The sequence below is a fragment of the Macaca nemestrina genome, chromosome 14 (assembly GCF_043159975.1).
Source record: "Macaca nemestrina isolate mMacNem1 chromosome 14, mMacNem.hap1, whole genome shotgun sequence".
NCBI lineage: Eukaryota > Metazoa > Chordata > Mammalia > Primates > Cercopithecidae > Macaca > Macaca nemestrina.
The window spans coordinates 27,831,443-27,847,967 of record NC_092138.1 but is presented as its reverse complement, the minus strand read 5'-3'; the positions used below and the strand labels follow the sequence as shown (position 1 = coordinate 27,847,967).

The 16,525-nt window shown below is 43.3% G+C and overlaps 1 protein-coding gene and 1 long non-coding RNA gene across 7 annotated transcripts in view; one reads left to right on the top strand and one right to left on the bottom strand.

Annotated features, from left to right (window-relative positions):
• The window catches only part of LOC105498653 (uncharacterized), a 160,745-nt gene that overhangs the window by 32,643 nt on the left and 111,577 nt on the right, over positions 1 to 16,525 (bottom strand). The gene's annotated exons all lie outside the window — the stretch shown is intronic.
• The window catches only part of LOC105498654 (MAM domain containing 2), a 170,497-nt gene that overhangs the window by 74,538 nt on the left and 79,434 nt on the right, over positions 1 to 16,525 (top strand). For all 3 annotated transcript variants that reach the window (XM_011770879.2, XM_011770882.2, XM_024786710.2), the window contains 2 exons: positions 6,087 to 6,343; positions 11,380 to 11,473. In XM_011770879.2, coding sequence (XP_011769181.2) covers positions 6,087 to 6,343; positions 11,380 to 11,473 — 351 coding nt within the window. The remainder of the gene's footprint in view (positions 1 to 6,086; positions 6,344 to 11,379; positions 11,474 to 16,525) is intronic.

The following is a 16,525-nucleotide window of genomic DNA, read 5'->3' as shown; positions in this document are numbered from 1 at the left end:
GTTCTTTTAAGGTAGTGTAGCCCAGCTGCCTTCTAAATTGCCCCCTCAAACTCTGGAAGTGCAGTTCACCGGCAGCAAACTCCTTTTTCTCTACTCTTCCCCCACAGGTCCTTAGGGTTAGCTTCTTGCCTTTAGAGGTATGCACCAGTGCCAGGCTCCATCTCTGCATCACACCACACTCCAGTATCACTGGTCAAGCTTTCTTAAGAACTCTGACCCCCTTCATCTCAAGGTTCAGAGCAATTGCAGAGCTCAGAAATTTCTGCACATAGGGGAGGGGATGAGGTTAGATGGCAGTTTCCTTCCTCTACCTTTTCCATGAGTGGTTCCCTTAAGGCCCCTCCTTTAGACAAGGTAAGAAAGGGGAAGCAATCCCCTTGCCTTCCCTGGAGAGGTTGAAAGGAAACACATAGCAGGGCGGTTCTGTGACAACGCTCTTTATAGAAACCCCATCTCCAATCTCTCTGATTCATCTCGAGCCTTCTCATATGCACAAGCTAGAGGGGAGAGACGGGCTAACACTGGTAGAGCCGGGATAGGTGCCAGGGGTTGCCACTTAGCATATTGATGGTCTAGCACCTCTCTTTAGAAAATAGAGGTTGTCGTCACTTATTGTTTGGGGCTTTGAGGTCTTAGCACAGATACGAGAAGTCTCACGTAATATTCATTCGTGTTTACATCATCCTTGAAAGCTGTATAAAAAGACTAGAGTCTGACTTTATGATGGTAAGGGCCACCAAAACCCTTACAACTAAAGGCTCGTGAAGATACTGTCAGACTCATTGGGTGGAAAAACACGCATTGTAACTCATTCTCTTTGGGTGCCATCTACTCACCATGGCAGCAGACCAGGGGTATTTCCCTCTGGCATACATCTCTTCAGACCAGGTTGTCTGCCCTACTGGGGAGACAGCTTGTCCAGACAACCAGCAACACTGGAGCAGACAACACAATTGGAGTGCAAATGTGGCCAACAGGACCGCATCACAGCTGAGTCAGAGAATGCCTCTGGCTTTCCACGGCCAAGCCAAGGGCAGTCTTGGGGGAATGCTGGTGAGCCAGACTGCTTGAAAATAAACATTCAGAAACCGCCTTTAAAGTTCTTTCCCTAATACAAGGGGAAATGGCTGACTACCAGGGGCCACTGGTTCCACATGAAAAGTTCAGCTAATACAGAAGGCTGCTGCAAGAAAGGAACGGACAGCCTTTCAGGAGCAAGTGTGCATACACCAGCACCGCAGGCTCCATCCCAGAAGAGGCCTGAGCACTGGCGGCATGACTGAGAATTGTGATCTTTGTTTCAGCTGAATTTGAAATGTTTTTTGCCTAGAAACCTCGGGCTCTTTGTGTATAATCCAGAATTAGGTAATAATAGATTGATTTTCACTCTGTGTATGGCAAAGCAGCACATACTGTAGAGGAGTGGCTAAGCTTCTCAATTCTCAATTCTTAATCTTATGGGGGAACCCATTCCCCCCATATAACCTCTTTCATTTTCAGTTCAAGTTTTAATACTTTAAAAATCTCTGTGGCCTGCAGGGTCTCCAGTGATTTGGCAGATTAAAGGATTCTGTCTACTTAAAGTCCATCTATACCTAGTTTCATCCTACTCGAATCTTAAAGATCTGATGAAAAAAAAAAAAGGCCTTTTCCAGAGGTTCTGGAAGCTCTAGAACCCTATGCCAGATAGGAGTGTTGCGCTCATTGAACTAGGCAGGAAAATTCTCCTAATATCAGGCACTGGACAAAATTTCCCAAGAACTCCAGGCTACCTTCATTGTTTTTAGAAAGGAGAATACTATGGCACTTGCAGCCACCTACCCATTGACTCCTCTTCCTCAGAACAGATTGTATCTGATAACACACTCCGCCTGGTTCGGCTGTCATTCCTCCAGCCTCTTCTCCTGGGGCAGACACCTGAATGACAATTTCTGAATCACCCCTACCAGTTCAACTGAGATAATAAACTCATGATGAGTTACCTTTTGTTCCCTAATGAGAAGCTTAACGTTGCTCAAATTGTCAGCAAATAGAACCCATCTTTGGCAAAAAATGAATGATGGAAAGAAAAAGGGGGCAAGGGCATGTGGTCTAGTCTGGTGGTTCCGAATGAGACTTGGAGTCAGCAGTCTTGGTCTTGTTCCCAGCAGCCTCTCTGACTCACTTTGGGCAGATCGTGTTGTGTTTGCTGGATGATTTTTGGATCAGAAATGTGACTGTGGTTCACTTGGACTAGCGTCCTGAGCACAAGTTGTTAGTGAGGCACTTTGACTGCAAATGCACAAAATATTGTCCACAGAGCAGGTGAGTTACTATCCTTTAAAGACAACTCTCAGATGTCTGTCATCTGCAAGGAAGGTGAATTTACAACAAGGCTGGCTGTGGAAGCAGACAGTAAGCTGGGACTAGGTGGGAAAGAGATTTCCTGGGAGAGATGGCTGTGAAGGCTCTGAGGAGGAAGGAGCCAGACTAGCTGGGGACAGGCCCAATGTCCTTATTGGGCACAGCAGCCATAGTGCCTAGGAGCCATGGCATTTTTGGGGTCCATGACAATATTTTAATTTTATTTTAAAACTGGAAGGGTAAAATGAATATAATAATTTCTAGCCTACATTATATACCTCTTGATGCCAATGCAGTAGTAAACCAAAATGTTAAGGGTTTTTTTTTTTTTTTTTTTTAATGGAGGAATGGGCCCACCACAGCAAAAGGGCCTGGGGCCCACAAAAGTCATAAAGATGCCCTGGGTAGGGAAAACTTTCAGCTCAGGATGCAAACCTGACCCCTGAGGAAGAGGAGAACCTGGGCCAACGGGAGCTGCTGAAGGGCCCCATGGCAGACAGAATGGCCTGCCCCTCTGCTGTGCTTGGTCACTCTGGAGCAGGCAGCTGGGAGCAGCCCAGAGTGGTGTGGTCTTGGTACACTCTCCTGCAGGTCCAAAGGTGAGGTGGCTGGAGACCCAGTCAATGATGGTTTCTTCAGCAAGTTCTCTTAAAGAGGATCTCTGTGGCCCCTGCAATTAGGTATCCAGGACACAAAGTATTATAATGTATGTACATTATAATACAAAGAATTATAGCTCTCCTCCACTCAATTCTCCCAGCTCATATCTCACAAAAAGATTGTTTCATTGGTAAGTCATGTTACAAAGGGCAATGAAGATTTCATCTCTGCCTTTGTTACTCACGTGAGTTCTTACAGAACAGAAGCAGATTACAGAGGTTAACTGGTCATAGGCATTCTCCACCACTAGAATGTTCTCGTCAAGGCTGGCTGGCCACCAGGAGTGCTTTAGAGGGTTTTCAAGCTTGGGATATGGAGGAGTGACCTTGCCTCCATATCAGAGGTTCTTTGATTCTATTCAGTCTGACATTCTGATTCTTCCTTTAAAACTCCTCCCCAGAGGTGGCAAAGTGGAGCCTACAGTGGTTTCTAGCCTGTAGATATGTTTATTTGGCACATACGAAGTTTAAAAAAATATGGTAGGGAGTGTTAGGTGTTGAATTGTGCACACTCAAAATTCATATGTTGAAGTCCTAACCCCCAGGACTTAGAATGTGACCTCGCTTGGATACAGATGGGTGCAGATGTCATTAGTTAAGATGAGGTCATGCTGGAGTAGGGTGGGCCTCCAATCCAATATGACCGCTGTCCTTATTAAAAGGGGAACTTTGGGCACAGAGAGAGATGTACACGGGGAGAATGCCATGTAAAGATAAAGGCAGAGACCTTCAAGCCAAGGAATGCCAAAGATTGCCAGCACACCACCAGAAGCTTGGAGAGAGGCCCAGGACCAATCCTTCCCTCACGGCCCTGAGAAGGAACCACCTCTGCTGACACCTTGATCCTTGACTTCTGGACTCCAGAACTGTGAGGCAATACATGTGTGTTGCTGAAGCCTTCCATTCTGCAGTGTTTTGTGACAGCTGCCCTAGCAAACCACACAGGAAGCATCCCTTAAAAATGGATAGATTTGCCATGAAAACCTGAATTCCAGACTAGGATGGGGAAAGCCTGCAGCACGGGGCTGGATGCCGGGCATCCACTGGGTAGGCCCTGCTCTCTCAGGGAGGCTGGAGAACACAGGGGTGAGGGCCAGGCTTCTCACCCCAAGCCGGTTATTGCTGCGTAAGAATATGGGCCCAGCACTATCAGATGTTTTTATTTTTCCAGACAAGCTTGGTTTCTGTTTCTTAATGTGGGGAAAAGTAAGATTTCAAATGCTAGCTACTAATTTACCACTCTCTATTTTCTCCCTGACTCAATCAACTTCATTCATACACTTAATCTGGCTGCCTCCTCTGCGAATTTGAGTTCGTAATCTCTGTTTATTCACTGTTGTGTGGTTTGGCAAGACGATAAGGTAAATTATATTCAAATAAGATTCTTCAGGGGATTCAGGGTGTTGAACAACTTGCCATCAGGAGAAAGTGAGCTTTGCCCTGTCCATTTTTCCCCTCTGCCATGTTGAGATGAGGACCTTTCTGAGACCATGTCTGTACATTAAATAACCATTTGTTGAGGGCCCACCACATACCGGGCTATGTGCTAGATACAAAGTAAACATCCAGTGTATAAATGCATATGCTCCTTCTAATATTTTTTTCTGCTCTTCATAATGGAGAAAAGATATTCTTGTCTTATTTTATTTTATTTTTTGGAGACAGGGTCTCGCTTATCACCCAGACTGGAGGACAGTGGTGTGATCACAGCTTACTGCAACCTTGAACTCATGGGCTCAAGTGATTCTCCTGATTCAGCCTCCCTGATAGCTAAGACCAGAGGTGCATGCTACCATGCCCAGCTAATTTTAAGAAAGTTTTTTCTGTAGAGACAGGGGTCTCACTATGTTCCCCAGGCTGGTCTCAAGTTCCTGGCCTCAAGCAATGCTCCCGTCTCAGCCTCCCAAAGTGTTGGGATTAAGGCATGAGTCACTGCACCTGGCCAGGAATTCTTATTAACCAGAGATTATGTCATGGAAATGAAGATATTAAGCTGTAATTGTTCTGAGCTTGTAAATAGAAAGGGCATTCTGTTGAAGCTGCATTGCATAGCACTTCTCTGTCATCACTCAAATAAATTCATACAAAATTGCTAACAATGATAGCTTACCCTTTATACAAAACAGGCTATAGGGCAAGCATGGTTCTAGAATTGTGAATGGCATTGTAATTGTTAGGCAGCTACAATGCACCAGGCACATGCTAAGCATTTTACATACATGACTCCATGTAATATTCATTGCCTCTATGAGGAAAGTATTTGATTGTCATTCTAGAGATCCGGAAATTGAGACCCAGACATACTCAGAAACTTGTTCAAGGTCACAGGGCTAGTAAGAAGTGGAGCAGGATTCAACCTCAGTTCTCTTCAATGCTAAGTCAAGGCTGTCTCCATTCTGTCATATGGCTTCTGTGTTTCACCAAGATGCCCCTAACGGAGGCCAGCCCCTGGGTCCAGAGCCCACGAAGACCTGCCAAGAATGATACCACATATTCACTCCTCCAAATTTCAGTGTCGATTGACTTGCATGCTATTAACAATACACACATTGCCATATAGTTGGAATTCAAAATCTTAGTTTCACTCAAAACACACATGGTGAAATCTTGCATTAATTGTAAACATGTGCAGGAGGGTCTCTCCATGCCCTTTTAAGAATAGATGGTAAGCTTTATGTCCTCTTCAGAGTCTTATAACTCAAATAAGGACTGTGAGGGAGTGGCTTCTAGGGTAATGTTCTATTTCTTTCCATGGGTGTGTTCAGCTTGTGAAAATTTAAGCACTCGACAGATGACACATCTACTTTTCTCTATGTGTATTTTACTTGAATCAAAAGTAAGGAAAGTAAAAGGAATGGTCTCATCCTGTATTTAGCAGAGTGCAATGAACCCCATGGACCCATCTCTCAGCTGCAACATTTCTCCATCCACTCATGGCCAAACCTCTGTCAGCTGTAACTCATCCACTTCCTCCTCACCATTCCTGCTGGATTATTTTGAATGCAGAATCACACCATTTCACCTGAACCTCTTCCCTTCCCCACCCCCAACTCTTACGCTGTGCTCTGTCTCTCTGATTTTCAGGCCACTACATGTACGTGGACTCGGTTTATGTGAAGCACTTCCAGGAGGTGGCACAGCTCATCTCCCCGTTGACCACGGCCCCCATGGCTGGCTGCCTGTCATTTTATTACCAGATCCAGCAGGGAAATGACAATGTCTTTTCCCTTTACACTCGGGATGTGGCTGGCCTTTACGAGGAAATCTGGAAAGCAGATAGGCCAGGGAATGCTGCCTGGAATCTTGCAGAGGTCGAGTTCAATGCTCCTTACCCCATGGAGGTAGGTGTACTGGTATGCACCAGCTGTGCCAGGGTGGGCGCTCTGCAGATGTGCCACCCACACACAGAGCTGGAGATGGAGAGGCTGTGCAGTCTCACACTCAGTCTGTCTTTTCTGCTGTGCCTGAACCATGCTCTTTCTCATCCTCAGCCCCTCTCCTGCTCTCCCTTCCTCTGTGTCCCCTTTGCCTGCCTCCTTTATTACCTTCATTTCCTAGCAAGAGTCATTTTTATGAGAAAAAATATGGCAAAAGCCAGTCAACCAACTGGACTTCTTGGCGACCCTCTCCTTCTGAAGCTTGCACTGTGGTCACAGAGGGTTCAAACGAGGAGATCAGAACCCTCCAAGTAAAACTCAGTCTGGAGTTACCTTTCCTGAGAGCAGTTTTGAAAGTTTTCCTTACTTGAGTGAACTGTTTTTCTTAAAAAAAAAAAAAAAAAAAAGTGACTCATTTCTTTTTTTGCAACATAAATAATATTGTAAAATCAGAAAACTTGCTATTATGGCCCTAGTTTGAAATAAGGCTTGATGCCTTCATTTTAAAACTTTTTCCGGTTATATAAGTGATACGTTCAATGCAGAAGAATTAGAAAATTCAGAGACATGAAATGAATTAAAATGCCCTCAGCCAACTTCACAAAGGGGAGGACTACTAACATTAAAGGTTTAGTATCTTTTCGACTTTTCTAAGCACATACATTGATACATGTCTGTATCTATGTATGTATTTCAGAAGCTACGAGCACTTTCAGTACTGACTATCCGGCCAAGTAGATAAAATTATCTCCGTATTTACAGACAAGGAGAGAGAAAACAGAGTGTCCAAGAAATTGGACATTTTTTTCTAGGTCACACAGCTGGTGAATGCCAGAGAACTTAGTAACTAAGTTCGTGGACTAAAATCTGACCCAAAGCTGAGGAAGGAGGCCCAGCTCTGTCTGAGGACCCCATAGCACCACTAGAATCAGTGGGTGCAGCAATATGGTTGCTATAATATTGCCACAAAGATTTGGAGCTATAAGTAGAGTCTCGGTTACCCCAAGTTATGAATGTCCCTCACTTTTCACTTTGTGCGTCTTGCAATATCTTCTCCAGTTCCCTTTAAAGTGCCAGAGAAGCAGATTATTCCTCTGGATGGGTTTCGGTGGTGCCATCTGCTAGCCTGATGTAGAGCTGCAGAGAACAGGGTTGGGTCTTAGTTTCTGATGTGTTTCATCTACTGATGGCGTGCCTGCCTCTCCCCACATCCCCTTCCTATTTACCTCCCCTACCTCCCCCCGCAAAAAAACACTCTAGAGAGAGCACAGTGTCTTTTGCAGAATGTGTGCTATTTCCTATCCCAAAGTCCAACCAGGTCTTGATTTGTTCTTGCAGCTCAGTGGAAAATTTTCTGTGAGTTTGGGTTATGAGGAGGAAAAGAAATGCATGTACTGCTTCAAAAGTTTCCTATCAAAGTCAGATGAGTCCCCCACACACACTGACAGTGTTCTCTTTACCAACTCCTTTCATCCAACCATAAGCTCCTCGGGCAACGTTTGTCTAAATCAAACTTTGCTGAATTTTTAAAAATCAATACTTGTAAGGTTACAACTCTGGACACGACTAAACCTCAATACACATCCTTTGGGTCAACACATGTGATTTCGCTCTACCAATCTGAACTATTCACTGGTGTTATTTGCTCTCACTCATCAGGAAAAGAAAGTTGTCCTGAAGAAATCAGTGAGTTTAATGTCATCACATTCTCAAGTGAATTTTGAGAAGGAAAACAAACATTGGAGACTGAACAAGAGAACACATTGGCACAGAGGCTGTGATTAGCAAACGCTGATCAGGAATAGCATTCTTACCCCACCGGCTCTGCGTAAATTTTGCCGTTCACTTTACCAGCTAGTGCCTTGAGAGCTAAATGTCATGGACCTGTGTTAAGTTTGTAATCTTAATTTGCCCCTTCTCATAAGTCCACATCTTTTCCTTCATTCACAGCCCTTCCCCCTTGGCAAAGACAAATTTCTAGGGTTCCCTTTGGATTTTGGAGAGTTTAGGCACCGGGTCCCTGTGGGACCATTACTGTTAAGGTGAAAGGTACTTTAAGAACTATTTTGTCCAAACTCTTTTTCTTTTCAAAAAATGAAGAAACTGAGGGCTGGAGAAGAATGGGCCTGCTCAAGCTAATTAGTGGCTAACTAGGCTGGAACCTGAACAGAAGTTCAAGAGGGAGTCAACCTGCAGAAAAAAAAAAAAAAAATTATTATTTTTGAAACAGGGTCTCACTCTGTCACCCAGGCAGGAGTGCAGTGGAGTGATCTTGGCTCACTGCAACCTCTGCCTCCCAGGTTCAAGCAATCCTCTCACCTCAGCCTCCCAAGTAGTTGGAACTACAGGCATGTGCCACCACACCCAGTTAATTTTTGTATTTTTTGTAAAGATGAGGTTTCACCATGTTGCCCAGGCTGGTCTCAAACTCCTGAGCTTAAGTGATCCGCCTACCTCAGCCTCCCAAAGTGCTGGGATTACAGGCGTGAGCCACTGAGGCCAACTAACCTTCGGAAAAAGATAGAAAATTAGTTCAGAGCTTGTTATGTGCCTGACTCTGTGGTTGGATATTTGTAGACATTATCTCATTTAATCTCCTCAACAGTCTTACAAGACAGGTGTTTTATAGATAAGAAAACTGAGACCCTGGGAGGTTAAGTGATTGATATGGTTTGGCTGTGTCCCCACCCAAATCTCATCTTGAATTCCCACGTGTTGTGGGAGGGACCCAGTGGGAGGTAATTGAATCATGGGGGCAGTTCTTTCCCATGCCTTTCTAGTGATAGTGAATAAGTCTCGCAAGATCTGTTAGTTTTATAAGGATGAGTTTCCCTGCACAAGCTCTCTTCTCTTCTCTGTGCCTGCTTCCATCCCCATAAGATGTGACTTGCTCCTCTTTGCCTTTTGCCGTGATTGTGAGGCCTCCCCAGCCACATGGAACTGTAAGTCCATTAAACCCTTTTCCCTGTGTAAATTAACCAGTCTTGGTATGTCTTTATCAGCCGCGTGAAAACAGACTAATACAGTGATATATTCAGGCCTACCTAGCTAATAAGTGATGAAAATGGGATCTGAACTCTGGTCTGTCTGCCTCCAGGAAACCATTCTATTCAGAAGAAGCTGCAAACTAGAAGCCTAGAGGTCAAATCTAGTCCACAGTGGTGATCTGTCTGGCTGTGGAGTGGGATTTTTCATTTTATTTTTAATTTTTGGATTAATTGTCAGCATTGACAAACTCAAAGATTTCAAATAAAATCTAGAGTCAGATCCTCTTGATAATTTGCTAGATACAGAGACGTTAGGCCTCGTATTTGTTTGCTAGGGCTGCCCATAACAAAGTAGCACAAAAGAGGTGGCTTAAAAAAACAGAAATTTTGTAATGTCATCATTCTGGAGGCCAGAAGTTCATGATCAAGGTGTTGGCAGGGCTTGTTCCTCCTGAGGGCCGTGAGAGAGAATCTGTCCTATGCTTCTCTCCCATTTCTGGTGGTGTGCTGGCAATCTTTGGCATTCCTTGGCTTGTAGCTCTCTGCCTTCATTTTCACATGGCATTCCGTGTGTGTGTGTGTGTGTACGCGCATCCAAATTTCTCCTTTTTATAAGGACACCAGTCATTTAAATTGGAGGCTCACTCTACTTCAACATGACCTCATCTTAACTAATTACATTTGCGGTGACCCTATTCCCAAATAAGGTCACATACTGAGATACTAGAGGTTGGCACTTCAACACAGGAATTGTGTGTGAGGGATGCAGAGGGACACAGTTCAACCCATAACAGGTCTGACTTCCCACATAACAGCAACTGATGCAGCTGAGTGACAGCTGCCCTTTTAGACAGGGGTTTCTGTCTCTATTTCACAAGAGGCCGCACCATACCCAACCCACTTCTGCGTTTCCACTACCTGCCTGGCTTTTGTAGGCACTGAAGTTTCAAGCCCTGTTCTGTGCTGCGTCTTCTCAGGTTATTAATTCACACAAGAGGACTGCACACCTGGGTGGTTTTTCCAGCACAGGTGAAGGCTGTGCTGACGTCTGATCCCCCATGGTTACAGGCAGAAGGTGGTCAACTGAGCTCACAGTTAAAGTTGGTGGTAGAGAAGAAAGCAAAGCTAAAGGGGTTGAAGTCATTGGTCCATGTTCTTTCTAACCATTGGAACATACCTGGACATGCTGAGATCAGGGTTCTCACCTCTGACTGTTGCATCTTTGTCCAGCCCTTGATGTAGAGTTCATATAGGAAGAAGGAAAGGAACTCAGAGGGTGTTTGCTCCTGAGTGATGGCAGGGAGGTAAAAAAAAAAAAAAAAAAACAACCCTGGCCTGCTTTCTTAGATGATTTTTCCTTTAATTGAAGTTCATAATGCTAATTAGTTCTGTAGTTCTAAGAGAAATGACATAGGCACTTCAGCTGACACTCAAGGAAGAGAGGCATATCCACCAATAAAAGGCAACTTTAAAGACTCTGTCTTGGTCCATTCAGGCTGCTATAACATAATACCATAACCTAGGTAATTTATAAACAACAGAAATGTATTTCTTACAGTTCTGAAGTCTAAGAAGTTCCAGATCAAAGTGTTGGCAGATCTGGCGTCTGGTGAGGGCCTGTTTCCTGGTCCATATGGCACCAACTCCTTGTGCCCTCAAATTCCAGAAGGGGCACACTAATAAGGGCACCAATCCCATTCCAAAACCTAATCACCTCCCCAAAAGCCACACCTTCTATTACCATTCCCTTGGGGGGTTCATATTTCAATGTATGACTTTTGAGAATTCGTGAGTGTCCCACAGACACTCAGATCATAGCAGTTTCATTCTCCCAAAAAGAGACTGTAGGTTGAGGAGGGTGCTGCCCAAACTCATATTTGGAAATCTGATTCCATAAGTCCTTGTCACTTGGCTTCATCTGGTTTGATTGACATGTCATTTGAAATCATTAAGAGCACTTAAGCCAAACTGAAAATATGTGAACATGTGACAGCATGCCATTTTCCTCTGCAGGTTATTTTTGAAGTTGCTTTCAATGGTCCCAAAGGAGGCTATGTTGCCCTGGATGATATTTCGTTCTCTCCTGTTCACTGCCAGAATCAGACAGGTGAGCATTCTCTATCTGTCATTGCATTTTGGGATGTTCCTGTTTCAAAAGATGTTTGTGGTTAGAACTTGTTTTAATTGCTTTTAATTTTCATATCTTTCCCCTTCTCTCATCCTTAAAAAATGATTTAAAGGTCATTTTTTTCTGGAATATTACTCTTTTTTCCCCCCTCACAGAGGGAATCTAATGTTTCTGACACCATCAGCCAGTTGTCCTATCTTAGGAAGCTTTTATCTTTCCTTCCCAGGAAAAGAAAATTAAATAATACTAACTTATTCTCACTCCATCTTTCTCTTTAGAGGATATCTTGGGACCATAAATGGGTGGCTGGGTAGATGGACAAAGCTCTCACAATCTACTGAATAGAATAATATATTTTAAAAATGCTTTCCAACAGTATGTATCCAAAATTTATAAATGTCCTTATGTTTAAAGATGTTAGTATTTGGTAGACATCTCTGGACAGTTTTAGCTAAATAGCATGTGCTCTTAATTAAACTACTTTCCACTTCCAAGATGAACCCTCAAATTATTTTATCATGATCAGTTTTGCGATTTCATAAATTTGATGTTTAAAATGAGAGAATTATTTTTACTCTCTAGAAAAATAGGTAAGCAAATTGATTCAAAGTGAATTAGAAAGCAAATGTTTTATAATAAGAAGGATAATAATAATGATAACCCAGATATATAAAATTGACCTTACTGTTTAGTGAATTTGTTTCCTTGAGAGACCAAGGGAGACATTATGGTCACCCCGCCTTATTAATGAGCCCTTATTCTTGGTTATGTAGCACGGAAAGTAATTTATGAACTTGGCGTTTGGGGTCTTTCACTTAAGATAGAGTTGGTTCATAATTTAATATGATTTCAGATACATTCTACAAATCAGGGGACTAAGAAATTTTTTTGGGGGGAGGGGAAGGGGAACTGGGGGTCTTGCTCTGTCACTCAGGCTAGAGTGCAGTGGTGCAGTCACAACTCACTACAGCCTCAAACTCCTGGGCTCAAGTGATCGTCCTGTCTCAGCCTTATGAGCAGCTGGGACTGGCTAGTTTTTTGCTTGTTCATTTTAGTAGAGATGAGCTCTCACTATGTTGTCCAGGCTGGTCTTGAACTCCTGAACTCAAGGGATTCTCCCACCTTGGCCTCCCAAAGTGCTGGCATTACAGGTGTGAGCCACAGTTTACATGGAAAAATATTTTCGACTTGAGCTAAATTGTTACCCCAAAACTAAACAGAAATCTAATCTGCTGAAATTGACTACTGGTTTTCCTAATTCTAATTTTTAAAAGGTTATAAAACAGATAGAACCAGACTAGATTTACATACTTTTTAATGATTTAATCCAAACAATAATCAAAGATTAAAATAGTCTCTAAATTTGATATAACACAGAAACCAACATTGTTTTACTTCTCTACATTTGATTCCTTTCTAATCCTATCAGTTAATATTTCAATTACATTCATAGTAATTTCACAACCTCTTTATCATTATTTTTAGACAAGGTCTTCTTTCTATCACTAGGCAGTGACACTGAAATTTATATTGCCTTGTTTTGTCTATGGGAGAAGAGGTGTTTATCTAATATCTGCACTGGGCAGAGAGTGGGTGAAGAGGCAGCTGGAGGTAACAGAACCAACTGAATCACCCAGAAGTAATGTTCAGAAATGCTCCTCCTTTTGAAAAAAAAGAGAATTTGTGTGAGTTCTTTCCTGCTACACAGGTGGTCTGTCTGGTGAAAGGAAAAGAAAGCATCCAGCAAAACAAGGACCATGTGTTAAGAGGGCTGTTGACCCCTCAGTCTGCAAAGTACAGACTCCTTCTGTGCAGGAACTTCCACATATATGAGTTCTTATACAGTTAGGTTAACCAAGGCTCCATACTCATCTTCAGAACTTCCCACTAAGCCAGTTTGGCTTTAAATGGTTTAATTGCATCATCGTAGTGTTATGCTTAATCCACCAGGAATGTGGATTCACATCCCTATTCTGCTACTTCCAAGCTATGTGGCATGGGTCACGTTATTTAACTTGAGACTCTATTTCCACATCTATAGTAAAGATGGAAGAATCTGTTTCACAGAGTTGTTGGGAAGGTTAATGAGTTAATGTCTGTGAAGGCCTTAGCACAGAGTATGATACACAGCAAATGCTTCATCATGAGACAATACTATTTACTTTATTTTCAAAATATGCCCACCCATCCCTGGAGAACAGTGGGTCAGATTGCAACTAAAGAGAACCAGCAAAGGGTACTTACTTGATGATTGTGTCAGCTGGAGCCTGCTTTATGTCTTTCATTGAGCAGCTGTGGGCCAGATTGAGTCTTTAGAAGCTAAGCCTTTTAGTTTTCATACTTCATCTTACATTTCACAAATAGTTTATGCCCTTCTGTTTCATAACAGGTGCCAACATTTTTTCCTTATCTTGGTTAACTCCAGACTTCTTGTCTCTGCTTTTCCCAGCTGGATCTAGCATTTTCTTCCCTCATCTCCCTAATAGGCTGAGACAGGAATCATTTCAACATACGAATCATCTTGTTCCCACCATGTGGTTGGGTTTAGAGTTAATCCAATCTCCTGGACCTGAGACCCCTCTCATAGTCACAGGTGCTCAACAGCAATGTCATGTGGCCCTCCAATGAACTGCCCCCCTCCCCAGTGCTTCCAGAGGACAGTGAGACCACCCCCCACTTCCTCTCCATCCCTTTGCCCCCTCACTCTCCCCCTCCACAACCACATTTGTCCCAAATTTTAGAAGATGGGAGCAAGACTTCCTTTTGGTCTGTAAATCTTTGAATGCCTAAGAGGTGATCCCATTCACGTCTAGGAATCCTGCCATAAGGCCCAGCCTCAAACTGAGAGCTCTACTGCTCTGCCATATGCCAGGGACTGGGTAGATCCTAACACTCATGGGTACGCCTCTCAGAGAATCAATACCTAAACCCCAATATCAGCCATTCACTGACAACACACTGCCCCGACCTCTTGTCTATTTGGAAACCCAGGCCCAATTGCTGCCTAGGCTACAGCTAAGGCTGCCCCAGCCTTTCTTATCTTAAATGCCCCCAAGGGTCTCCACAGCCTAGTCAGTGAGCCTGGCCCTTGTTTCCCCATAGGTCTTCAGTGTGGTGCCAGGTCCCACTGCCTCTCCTACCCAAGCCAGCTTTGAGCTGTCTCAGCCTGCTCTTGGGCAGGCACATGCTGAAGTAAAACTACCCTGCAAGGTTGGCAGTGTAGAAAACACATTGCCCCCAGTATCTATCTTTTAGCACTCTAGGGGCTGACGGGCCTTTTAGATCTGTGGGGTTGATGCTGAGTTTCTTTCCATGAACTCCATGGAGCAGAGGAAAGGATGAGAAATGTTCCCAACTACTCTCAAACTGCAACACATTCCTGCTAATTAGATTATCTTCAAAGCTTCTCATTTCTAAAAAGTTCAAATGTCAGAAAGCAAGTAATTAAAGCTTACATTATGATGCTTTTTGGTAAGTTGCTTAAAGGGGCTTTAGTTCTTTTTTTCTTGATCACCAACAGATGCTCAGAGGCTTCCAACTGCCTCTGATTCCTCCCTATGCTTCAAATACATCATTACACTTCCCAGCAGCTCAATTTGTGATCCGCCCTTCACTAACACCCCTGAAACAAGCTTGAAGCAAAGGCTCTGCACCCATTCAGGTCACAAACAGGCCTCTGGCCCCATCCTCAGGAATCAGACACTGTCTCACGGCAGAAGCAGCACTCTAGGTGAAAAAGATTTAGCCCTTGAGTTAGGCTTTTGAGATTTTCTTTTTCTTTTTTTTTTTTATCAGACCTCCTCAAGACCCCAGGAAAATCCATTTCAAATCTATTCATTAGCAAAATATTATAATCACATCATCAGAAAAATATTTTCTGTATGACTCAGTCTATCACCATGGAGAGAAGTGATCCTTGCTTACTTTTAAGTTTTTTTGATAGGCATTTTTTTTTAGTGTCGTTTTAGGTTCACAGCAAAATTGAGAGGAAGGTACAGAGGTCTCTCATAGTCCCCTTGTCTTCATATACATTACTGTCCCCCAGAGTCCACAGTTTACATTAAGGTTCACTCGTGGTATTGTATACTCTATGGATGTAGACAAATGTATAATGATATGTATCCACCATTGTAGTATCATACAGAATATTTTCATTGCCCTAAAAACCCCCTCTATATTCAGGCCAGGCATGCTGGTGCACACCTGTAATCCCAGCACTTTGGGAGGCAAAGGAGGGTGGATTGCTTGAGCCCAGGAGTTGGAGACCAGCCTGGGCAACATGGTGAAACCCTGTCTCTACAAAAAAAATACAAAAATTAGCCAGGCATGGTGGTGCATGCCTATGGTCTCAGCTTCTTAGGAGGCTAAAGAAGGAGGATAGGTTGAACTCAGGAGATAGAGGCTACAGTGAGCCAAGATTGCACCACTGCACTCCAGCCTGGGCCACAAAGTGGGACCCTGTCTCAAAAACAAAAAACAAACAAAACTCTGTTTTGCCTATTCACCTCTCCTTCCCCCCAACCTGTGGCAGTTACTGTTCTTTTTACTGTCCCCATAGTTTTGCCTGTTCAAGAATGTCATATAGTTGGAATCATAGAGTATGTAGCCTTTTCAGACTGGCTTCCTTCACTTTGTAATATGTATTTAAGTTTACTCTGTATCATTTCATGGCTTGATAGCTCATTTCTTCTAAGCGCTGAGTGATATTTAGTTGTCTGGATGTACCACAGTTTATATATCCACTCACCTACTGAAGGACATAACTTGGTTGCTTTCAAGTTTTGGTGCTTATGAATAAAACTTCTGTAAACTTTCACGTTTTCATGCCACCTTCCACCCCCTCCCACACATCTAATAACTGAGTTAAGATTCTCTTGCAGTTGCCCAAGAGCACTGCTTTAAGATTCATTCCTTCTTCTACCCTCTCTAGCTGGGAGAAAGAATGAAAAAAAAAAAAAGGAGGCTGTGAGGGGGAAGATTCATTCCTGATGAGGAACTGACCTACTCTTCTCTTCGTGTATGGCACTTGGC